This window comes from Pyxicephalus adspersus, chromosome 6 (assembly GCF_032062135.1).
Source record: "Pyxicephalus adspersus chromosome 6, UCB_Pads_2.0, whole genome shotgun sequence".
Lineage (NCBI taxonomy): Eukaryota > Metazoa > Chordata > Amphibia > Anura > Pyxicephalidae > Pyxicephalus > Pyxicephalus adspersus.
Genome location: NC_092863.1, coordinates 89,445,554 through 89,457,728, shown reverse-complemented (window position 1 = coordinate 89,457,728; position 12,175 = coordinate 89,445,554). Strand labels below are relative to the sequence as shown.

Sequence of the window (12,175 nt, the reverse complement as noted above, 5' to 3'; positions counted from 1 at the left end):
TTGCCTGATAATGTTTCTCTTCTCATCACTTGTCTTTTCTCTGTTTTCAGATATTGATGAGTGTGCTAAGAAGAATGAGACTTTGTGCTCTCATATCTGCATTAATACCCCAGGAAGCTATAAGTGCGAGTGTCATGAAGGCTACTCCTTGGAGGCAGATGGGAAAACCTGCACCAAGGGGAATCAAGGTATGAACTACGTGTACATTGATTAATGGCTTTCCCATATTTCCATATAAACAGAAGCAAATACCTAACAAAGGTTATAATCCTTTCTCTCTTGGGACAGTTTGAGCTGAAGCTATACTTTTTGGCTTAGATCTTCAGGCTACAGGCTACACTACCTGCATGAAGCTTGCATGTTCTCCCAGTGTTTGCATGCATTTCCTCCGGGTACTCTGGTTTCCTCTCACATTCCAAAAACATGGAGTTAGGTTATTTGGCTTCAACCCAAAATGGGCCTTGGACTGTGTTATTGACAAATGACTATGGTAAGGACATTAGATTGTGAGCTCCTTTGAGGGCAGCTAGTGACATGATTATGAACTCTGTGAAGCGCTGAGTAATATGTTGACATATATAAAAACAAGATGATTATATTTTTTCTAGAGATAATCTTTGGCCATCCCTATTGGCCTGGCCACTGATGTAACTCTTGCCCAGATGCGCGGGAGTGCATTCAGTTCCAAGGGAAGCCAGGATTGCATACAAAACTCTGCAAACCTGCAGAGAAAGTTTGCAGAACGTCATATTCTTTGCTTTATCACTAGACCTCAAAGTGTTTTACCTGTGTTATGCTGCACTCAACATTTGTAGCTATGATTACAGAACAAACATGTTGGTATTACAAACATTTACTATACAGATAGATTTGCTACTCCTATCAGATAACTTTATCCAAGCAGAGCAATATAAAAGTTGGCATATACTTTAATGAGAGATACTGAGTTTCCCTGGACAGTTTCGAGTTCGAAGTTCACCTATTAGAATCTGAAGCAAGCTCAGGTCTGGATCTTTTCGAATTTCACATATATGCATAAAAAAAGCAATGCTAATCTCATTTTCTTTGCCTGGAACTGTTTTAAAAATTAAGATGAATATCTGCCCAAGTATTTAATGGCTTGCGTTTGCTAGCAGATCAAACAGAGCTCCGCATGTTGCACTCAGAAAGTTTTTGGAGATATTTTATGCATTCCATATTTTTTTAATTTATTACCTGCAATATAGCAAAGTAGGTTAAGGCAATAATTATTATTGATACAAATTTAAATTGCAAACACATTTGCACTGCGCAGGAAAAAAGAATAGAGAGCGCTATTACAACATCTATCAAACAAATAACTCCAATACTCATCCCTGTTTCATGTAATTCCCTGATGTAATGTTGCATTGTGCTGTTAGAAAAGTAATATCTGATACGGACACTTCTTGGCCAGGGGTTATTTCTAGTCGTAAAATGAACCTTTCCTTAGTAAAGCATACAAAGTTAGCAGCATTTCCATAGTGTGCTCCATCGGCTGTTTAACTTTCACATTTTCTTTTTTTTTTTAAATGTTCAGGCTTTGCAGACTTAAAACAGAAGACAAAGTCACCAGCACTCCTGAGTACAGGATTCTTTATCTGCTTTATTGTGAATGCACTGTCTTGTTTGCAAGCCAACCTTTGGCCGCACAGGGTCCCTTCCTCAAGGCAACGTTCAAACCAGTACTTTGGAGTGCTGGTGACTTCGTCTTCTGCTTTCATGAGTTCTACACGACACCATCCGTGGGTAACACTTTAAGCACCGTTCCTCATTTAATAAGGTCTGTTTGCAGTAAGGAGTGCATTCCTATCATAGACATTGTTTAAAGAAGACCTAATCTAAAAAAAAAAAAAAAAAAAACAGGTAGAGCTAACTGAAAAAAGAGAAATGTAAAGTCTCATTTGCCAGGAGAAAAAAGCCCTGGCTCCTGGTGGCTTTTTGTTTTAGATTTGCTTGAAGCATACAACGTTTAGCGTAGCGCTCGGTTCTGAGTGCCACTGTGCCACACAAAGAGCCATCCACTGGAGACAATGTATACTCAGGAGTTACATCATCTGTTACCATGTAATAGCCAAAGAAGATCATTGTCCTCTTTAAAATCTAGCGTGAAGTTGGCGATGAAGATGGCGGTTTCTTCTGGTGCAGTGATGACAAGATCTTGGACCTGTCATCTCTGCATGAAGCTGGCAAGTATGCAGTGCAGGGACCATTTTCTTTGGTACAGATGGTGATTGGAAATAATGCCATGGATATTCCCTATGCTTTGGAGAAATTTAACACAGTTTCTGTTTTGTGTGTGTGAGACTTAGATTTAGACACCAAACAAAATAGGGATCTTAACTATTTCCTAATTTATCCAAAACTAAAAAAAGAGAAAATTGTTTGGGATTTGCATATGTATTTATTGGCCAAGAGGTATGGGGGGTTAGGCCTTTTCTGTATGATTGTACAGGTTTATTATTATTAGGACTTGCTGTTTGTAGGTATTTTATTAATATTTATGATTTACTCTTGTTCCAAAAAAACAGATCCTGCCAAAACCCAATAATAAATCCCCTCTTATGATTTCCTCAAGCCTTTTATAAAACAAAATATTTTCTGAAGCACAAATGGAATAACAGTTACCTGTCAGCACAGCGTACTCACATCCACATTCTAAGTAATGAGTTTACTTTGTTCTCACAAACATTGATTTGCTTTGCAGGAGAATTTGAGAAATCCAACAATGTGTTGAAACCGGGAATTTGTTCAGACACATGCAAGGAATTTCACCAAATCAAACAGACCGTCTTACAGCTCAAGCAAAAGGTATACGGCCCCCTTCATGTATATTATTCAAATACTTTGAAACAAACAAATATAGGCAAAGATATGAAACACTTAAACATTGTATATTGGGGAACTGCTTTCTTTCATGGTAAGGATCACAGCATGGAATTGTTGAATCTGCACCAAACATTTGCTCACTCAGTATATAAACAGTTTATTCCATAAATATACATTTTTTGATTCTTGATTGTAAATTATTTATTTTTGTACAAGGGAGAGAAATGCAATACTTACATATGCAAATAGCTTCCAACTGAGAACCTCTAATCTGCATTCTGGGAAAAAGTGTTTGCAAAACATTATCATGGTAGTTTTGGCAAAATACGGTCGGATCATTGATTTTATTACTTTTAATATTTGGTTGAATTCTGAGAACCTAAACTTAAGCACCATTCAAGCTAATTTGAGGTCAACCAAAGCTGCTGTGTACAATCGCTCACCACCGCTACCATTGTTAGTAAACAACAGGCTGTAAGCAATGAAAACGACTGTATACATTTATGTGTTCCCGAGTGCAGTTTGACAAAATAAACTTTGGTTTGGCTTGGACTGAAGCTGAACATTGGCCACTGTTCAGTTGCATGCTGCTTGAATATTCAACTCTAGTCAATATCTATGTAGAGATATTACATGGACCATTTTATTGAAGCATTGTTTCCTGCAGCAGGTTACAGAATTTTAGCACTAGCTACTCTGCAAGTTATGTTATAGTGTATGCTAAGTCAAAACATTTTGGATGGAATGTGAAAGAATTGTCTTCAGTACAGAAATTGATTCAGCTGGACTTACTGCATACTGAAGATATTTTGCAGCCTTTTCAAGCTGCTTCATCAGTTTAACTAATACAAATCAGGGGAATCATCATTACTACCCTGGCATTTAGATGTGGCATTACATACACAGCTACACTTAAAGAATTTGGGGATTGGAGTATGTAGGAGTATGTTTGGTAATACAGGTTTTAAAGGTTACATATATTATATACTATACACAACTGCAGGGATTTGTCCTGGATGGGTGATATATTTCCCCAAGTTATAGACCATGGGCCTTTTAAAACCAGGGTGTGAACTGGAGAAAGAGTCCAGGAAAGTGGAGGAAACTCTGCTACGGTTATTGGGTTTTAGTACGTTTCAGGACCCTGGACTCTGAAATGGGAAGGGCTGCAGGAAACACTGCTTCAATAAAAATGGTGCATCTCCATGTAATATTTTTACATAGATATTGACTAGAGTTGCCCATTCAAGCAACATGCAACTGAACAGTGGCCAATGTTCAGCAACAGTCCAAGCCAAACCAAAGTTTATTTTGTCAAACTGCACTCGGGAACACAAATGTATACAGTCGTTTTTATTGCTTACAGCCTGTTGTTTACTAACAATGGTAGCGGTGGTGAGTGATTGTACACAGCAGCTTTGGTTAACCTCAAATTAGCTTGAATGGTGCTTAAGTTTGGGTTCTCAGAATTCAACCAAATATTAAAAGTAATAAAATCAATGATCTGACCGTATTTTGCCAAAACTACCATGATAATGTTTTGCAAAGAAAACACTTTTGCCCGGAATGAATTCTATGATGTTTGCAAAGGAAAGTTGTGGCTGTTCATTTATGCTGATTTGATGTATGGACTTTGAAGACTTTCGTACCCACCTGTGGCCAGCTCACATGTGCTAGCCCATTTCTGTGTGCTAGCTGCAAGGTCTACTTCCCCTATATAAATAAATGTATATATATTATATATTTACTTATGCAGTGAAATAAATAGTAAAGTAAAAAATAAAGTAAAAAAGTAAAAGTACTCAATGCAGAAAAAAATATATACAAAGCAAATTCAAATATATAAGCTAAATAATACCATCCTGCCAAATCTGTTTTCACCAGTCTACCAAGGGGAACAGAAAAAAACATTTGTGTTAGAAATAAAATTCTAATTTACAGGGAAAACACCAATTTGTAGGAACCAGACGCTTTCAATTACTTCCAAATTACTACTTAAAATTGATAAACACCAGTTCCAAGCCCATATGATTAGCACATTTCGGGACAGAATATGTTATGAGAAAAAGTCAAAATGTAACAAAATATTTACATTTTCACCTGAATTTTTTTTTTATTCACAGAAAAACATATTACTTATTTTGTCTAAATGTTTACTTTGTTGCTTAATTTAATTTCTAACATTAAGGAGCAGAAGTGATTTTGTATGTTTTTTATGCCATAAAAGTTTTAGCCTTTTTCTGGTTTTACACTGTATCACCCCTCTGAGCACAGATGAGAGTCATATCATCCAAGGCCAGCCAATGAGATAGGCGAAATTAGCAAACCTACAATATATTTGGTTAAGTTGTCATTAATGGCAGCAGAGTAAAAGGGGAATTGCAGATATCACATTGCCGTAGCCATTTGTGGGGGGGGGGGGTCTCAGGCCATTCTTTGGGAAGTAACTATGCCATTATGTGGATGCTTGGCCATGTGGAATAAATCCAGCCCAAACTTTTTCGGTTAGTGTTAGTGTTTTGCAGTCCAAGCACTTTTAATAAAATAAATGAAATCCCCTAAAATATGATTTTATTATTGGTTTTTCTTTTTTCTTGTTATGGAACCCTTGAAACATTATTATTATTATTATTTTTTTCAGTGTTTTTTTATTTTTTTATTATAGTTGGCTTTGTTACCAAACAGCGTATCTGAATCCAGCAAACAAATCACAGCTGACAAGGTATTGGCTTCCACCATGTATGTTCAAGGACCACCAGGGTTACCAGGAACACAAGGACCCCCAGGTAACAATACAAAACACACAGCAATCTCTACAAAACTCCCTGAGTGTACATGTGAAAATTCCAACCATGTGTGACTAACTACACACACAAATCATTGCACATAAAAATGAAAATAAATGCTGATTAGGAAAAAAAGTGAAATAAATATTGATCTGTACGTCTTTATTTTATTCATAGCCATATTGTAGTTTGGTTTTATTTTTGCAGTGTAAAGGTCCTCCACAAATAATGTAGTTTTAGATATAAAGATGTAAAAATTGGAAATACGTTTAGGAATCGTCTTCATCTTAGAAATTAACACCGAATTACCAGACCGATAGTGAAAATGTAAAATATGCTGTGGTCAATGTGGGTATAGAGATGAGAGAGCTGAAATAATGTCACTAAATAGCTAGTGGAGCTTAGCCATGAAGTCAAGGATTGTCAGCCCCCCTAAGTGAAACAAAATCAGTGAGGGGCACAGAATGACTTTTATGGGTGATCACAGCGAAAAGAAGACGTCTTTGCCCTCTTTTCTGGCAAGTTAGCATCCTGCTAATCAGTAGGTCACTATCTTCTTCGGGGTCTTTGTTCCTTTCCATTTGCCTTCTTCCCTATTGTATTCCATTTGGTGCCCCAGATGTAACATATCTCCAGATAGCTGCAGGGATGGGATAGTGCTGAGCAAACCTATCCTACCCGTCAACTGCAGTGCCATGATCTGTGACCTACATGTGCCCTGCGCATGCCAAGTATCAGTGCCATATCTTCAAGGGGCATTTCATAGGGGCAGAACCTGATTTGACATATGCATGGAGCATCTCTGTATTGTGTCATCAAGGGAGACTAGAATAAAAGAACAAATGATGATGGTGTAGGAGACAACAAAGGCAACAAAGTGGGTTTTTCTGAGGGTGTAGGTAAACAGCTACAAAGGTATGTAAATATAATAAAAAGTTACATGAATTTGGGTGTGCCACTTTACAGTGCCTGTATAAGCCTGCAGTCCCCACCAATACACAGGAATTACTTTTACCTGATACCTGAAAACTTTTACTTTTAAAAGTTTAAACTTAACTTTCACTTGGTATTCAGTCCCTGTGCCCCTATTTTACACAGTTGTTAGAAACAGTGGTTGAACTAACCAAAAAAGATCAGCTATGCTATAACAAAAAAGTTTAATATATAACTGGGGGAAATGAGTTGTATGAGTATCAGGAATATTTTAGGTATATGTAAGCTAATCAACAACTTCCCCTATAAAAAAATGTTGCCGTAATTTTAAAATGTAATTTTTGAATGTTTTATATCTACATCCTTTATTAGAATATTTATACCCAGTGAAACTGCCATTATTCCAATAAAGAGTACAAAACACAGACATGCACCACTCTCAGGCAACCTAAAATATATTGGACCATTAGACTCAAGCTTTTTTCACATTCAAAAATCCAATATTTTTCATGTTAAGATGCAAACAAAAGCACAATTTGTTTACCATGGCTACCTCAACTATATTGGATTTGATGACCTGGTAATTTTTTCCATTCTTGATGCTGTATTCTAAATTGAAAGGAATATGACATTCCGGATCTAGTCTGGAAACACTTTAATTCATTCCAAGCTCATAAATTCAGGTTTTTACATTTTGTCATGCTTTTGCTTTGAAGGGTAATGTTTCAAAGATACCTAGATCTTCCCTCTGGTGTCTGTAAAGGTCCCAAAAACTGCTATTTTGTGGGACAGCTTCAGATTTATTGTGTATTTTATGCTTCGATTTATTGATATAATTTTTCTATGCAAATAAAGGTAACAGTTCCTACAAAGTTATTTTGTAATACAGTCTAAGAACCCTGGTACCAACCACAAAGAAGGCGCAAGATTTAAGTGAACTTGGGGTACCAAGAGTCCTAGAGTGACCATAGATGGCTTAGGTCTGCTGATATTCCAGAGGTTGCTTATATTATAGGTTATATAAGCTATAGGCCAAGAAGGGAATCACCTAGAGCCATAAAACTTACATGCTATTCCCCACAACAACAGAATATTCCATCACAGCTTGACACATTGGGATTGATTTACTAAAGAAATATGGAATGTTCACGTAGCAAAATGAAAAGCAAAATGTATCCCTTGCAATGAATACTTTACTGAGCTTAATTAATGAACTGAAACTGCTGAGTTCCACCATCCAAATATATGCACGGATTTTAGATTGTCTTGCAGGTGATTGGTTATTCTTAGTAAAGTGAACTATCATCCCACTCACTGATAATTCACTTTAATGAGTTAACTACCTAAATTCCTTTAGAAAATTGCCCCCCATTGTTTTTCACCTTTTTTACACTTCCAATAAATTATGATGTGTTGTCATTAAAATGCAGCTCTGCTCCTGCTATCACCTCCCAATTGTTTGAAGATGCGCTCTAATTCAAAGCCTTGGAAACAGGAAATAGGGAGATGGAGCAAAACTTGATAAGTAGGGTGAATGGTTTGTTAAGTAAAACCCCAAATTCTTCAATGCCTCCAAAAGTCAGCTCATCAAGTTAGAATAGTATTCTGCATAAACTGTTTGGTCCTTTTAAAGATATCCAGTCACTTGGCTGACAGCTTCTGCATACCCAACCACAAATCCAAAACAATCCTTGGGAATCTCCAGTGTGTCAGTAATTGATTTAGCTGAGTTTCACTATTCTGCCAAAATCAGGTTATGAATATGATTAACAATTTCAGAAATGTTGCTGCATTTCAGTCTCGAAATTTCCATGTTAAAAGTTGGTACACCCCTCATGACAGCACTGCTCTCCCAATGTTTGCATTATAGTTACATAGTTAGACATAAGTCCATCAAGTTCAATCACTAGGGAAATAAATGTAGCCCAAATATAAAACCCTATGGACATAGCTGATCCAGAGGAAGGCAAAACCAAAACCTTGGTACAATTCCAAAACCTTGGATCTTCCCGGGATCAACAGTCTCTGTTATCTTTAATTTAAAGCTTTAATCCCCAGTTATATTCTGTGCTTCTAGAAAAGCATGAAGCTTTTTTTTTTAAAGCAATCTATAGTAGTTGCTGAAACCACTTCCCGAGGGAGCCGATTCCACATTTTCATAGACCTTACAATGAAGAATCCCTTCCTTATCCGGAGCTTAAACTTCTTTTCTCCCTGATGCATAGAGTGCACTCTTGTTCTTTGAAACAATCTTTAATCATGAATTTACCAGACACTTAATGAGAGCTTAAAGGTCAGCTCTTGAAAATTCTGCACATTTTACTGACATGGGCTTTGATCTTGCAGGCTGGCACAATATAAAATAACAGTCCTTCAATTACAAAATTATGCTTAAATTTTGAGAAGAGGGTTAGTGCAGGTTAGCACCCCCTTGTATGATCTGCAGGAAAATCTTAATTGACCGGCATTTCATGCATCAGAAAAATTTACTTTCTTATATATTAAGTACTTCTTTTCTTTTTCACCTTGGCACTGCTGATCTGCCACAGCTTTTTTGTATCATTTTGAGCCAGTGAAATCCTGATTTGTTGTGGCACTAACACTGGCAAGCTAAAAATTCACACCACCATATATAAGATCTATTTTAGTCCTATGAGACTCCATAATCCAAGCATGTTAAATGACAGCCCTAACAAATTATAAAATACCAACTCTGGTATCATTTAGTAGTGTTTATCAAATATCTCACTATTCGATTCAACAGCTATTCGATTGAATAGGGATATATTGTTCAGGTGATCGAATGCGAACACCTTTAAAGTCAATAGTGGGAGAATTTGGGTTATTTTTAGGGACTGTAAAGAACTGCAAGAGCAATTAGGGGAGCAGAGCTGACAGCTGCACTCCCCTGATTGCTCTTGCAGCCCCTTACTAGTTGTATGTGTTCTTGGATAGAGTTTCTCTATCCAAGAACACAGCAGTTTTGTGGGATTATTGCTCCTTGATTGGCTGAGAAAAGCTTTCCTCAGCCAATCAGAGAGCACTAGAGGTTTTGAATGGGGAGATTGTCCGCATTAAACCTCTAGTGCTGGGGATCGCACACTGTTCTCAATGAATGCGACCGTGGCATTCGACCAGAGCACTAAAGGTGATGAATGGGGAAACTTGTCCCCATTTAACCTCTAGTGCCCAGGGATCCCACACTGACAGGAGGATTCCCACAGCTGTGCAGCCATGGGAATCATCCTGTCATTGTGGGATAACCTGTAAAAAAATAAAATTAAGTAATACAAATCACACACATTCAATAAATTAACATAATTTTTTTTAACACATTTTTTTACACACAGACTTGCCCCATCGAATACCGTGTTTTTCAGGTCAGGTCTATCCAAATTCGAACAGCCATATTCAGGTTGAATATAAGGACAACCTGAATTCAAACACCAACACTATTATTTAGCACCTTTTATTACCATAGAGAAGAACATAATATTCAACTGTTTGCACATGTGGGTTTGTTCACTTGTATTCCATCCAAATAAGGAATATTCTTACTTATGTGTTTACTCAATACAGGGTTTTTGGCAGCTACAAGTCAGTGGAGCAGCCTTTCTCAAACTTTGGATCCGAGAGGAATCCCCTTAATGATTTGTTAAGTCCTAGGGAGCCCTTACTAAAACCAATTAATTGGGGGTCAAAAGCAAAAAATGCTTTTTACAGAATTCCATCCTTACAGACAGCTAAAAGAATACTTGGTGTTGTGCTAGATGGAGTTTGTCCTGGAACTATGCAGCCGTCATTGGATGGAAGGTAAATCATCTAATACTCATGGAACCATTGTTGAGAAAGGCTGCATTATTGGGCACATAATGATTTATACCACAGATCAGGTTTAGGGGTGAAGAGAGAGAGACCATGGAAAATAAAAACCTAATAAGGTCGCCTTAAGTATACTCCGGTGTCATTTTAGGTATATAAAATTAATATTTTCTTTTTTCAGCTTACATAATTTAATTTATTTTATTTGAATATGCATATAACAAATGTTTTTCCTAAATTCTGTTTCAAGGATTACCAGGTCCTAAAGGAAGTTCCGGGCAGCCCGGTCACCCTGGGCCACCTGGTCCACCCGGCCCACGAGGATTCATGGGTCCAATGGGACCATCTCCTGAGATTTCACATGTTAAGCAAGGAAGGAGAGGACCTGTGGTTAGTATTATGTTAATCATATTCGTTATTATTTCTTTGGTCCCTGCTTTCAAATCTTATCTTCAGAACTGTATCTGTGCTGTCCCCGTTCTCTAGAACTCTTTTCCACAATATTTCGGACAGTCATTGGCAAAACCCTTAGTAGTATGTTCAAAACTCTATTAGCACAATAATATATTTTCACTGCAAGACAGGTATACCCATCAAATGTATCAATCAGGAGATTTTTTCTTACCCAGAGACAACTATAATCTTTGGTGACAAATTTCTTCCATGGTCACTTGTGCAAATAAAGGGGTGAATCTTCCCAATGGAGACACAGGCATCAGTAAAAACTTGAAAGGTCCAATCCAGCCTTTATCAACCTATTTTAACACGGGGGAGCCCTTGAAATAACTTTCAGGTCTCGAGGGAACCCCTTCTATAATTATTATATCCACAGCTCACAGTACATTAGTGTGATAGTCAAAAGGAAAAATTACTCTTACATTGCTGGCCTTTGGGAAGAATGTCACACTTGCAGTCAGAAGATCAATGGTGTCTCAGTCAAAACGGAGAGGCACAAATTGCTCATTGCTCAAGGAACCCCTAGTAACATCCGGAGGAGCCCTGGTTGAGATACACCAGTCTAACCCTTTCTAAAATATCAAAAATATGTTAAAAAGGTTTTGCTTAGAAATGCACTTTATGAGAAGAGTTTTGGATTCCTACAAATCCCACTTTTAAATGCTGGGCATAGACATGCTGCATCCATTGTCCTCATGTGCCTGTGCCTAACTGTACTCCCCTTGGATGGTAGCTCCATCACCCAACACATTCACGTGGTGCCCTCTGCTTGATGTTGCCTTTTACTAGCCCAGAGTATTATATTACCACCACAGAAGTGGTTTTGTTAAATTTTCCCTTTTTCTTTAGACTGCTCTTTTCACTAAAGTTCTTGTTCCTGTTGAATTATATAATGATGCTCTCATGATACCTTGTGTGTTCACACTTTGTAAACCATGGTGAATAATGAGTATGAACTATTAGTACAGCTATTATAATGACAAAATAAGTAAGTTGTATATTTTTGTACTACATGTGCTCCTTGCTAACAATTATATTGTGTATCATGCAGGGTCCACCAGGAGCACCTGGCAAAGATGGAATAAAGGTATGTAAACTTTATTACTTTTATATTGCACTGGATTTGTGGTGTTACTATTTGAGGACACAAAAACAACTATATTAAGTTAATTTGTGTGAAAAGGAAAGGAGCAGGTCTTGTTTTAATTTAACTATTATGCATTTGTAGTCCTTTTTAAACATATTAGGCTGCTTTAATGCTCAAAATACCTAATTCTTACATGTATTCAGTAACACCCTGCAACAGGATACGTAGTGGCCACGCTGCATTT

The 12,175-nt window shown here is 37.2% G+C and overlaps 1 protein-coding gene across 2 annotated transcripts in view; it reads left to right on the top strand.

The window, feature by feature from the left end:
- The window catches only part of CCBE1 (collagen and calcium binding EGF domains 1), a 202,800-nt gene that overhangs the window by 186,126 nt on the left and 4,499 nt on the right, over positions 1-12,175 (top strand). For both annotated transcript variants that reach the window (XM_072416551.1, XM_072416550.1), the window contains exons 6-10: positions 51-188; positions 2,726-2,829; positions 5,513-5,633; positions 10,639-10,778; positions 11,896-11,931. In XM_072416551.1, the coding sequence (XP_072272652.1) occupies positions 51-188; positions 2,726-2,829; positions 5,513-5,633; positions 10,639-10,778; positions 11,896-11,931 (539 nt within the window). The remainder of the gene's footprint in view (positions 1-50; positions 189-2,725; positions 2,830-5,512; positions 5,634-10,638; positions 10,779-11,895; positions 11,932-12,175) is intronic.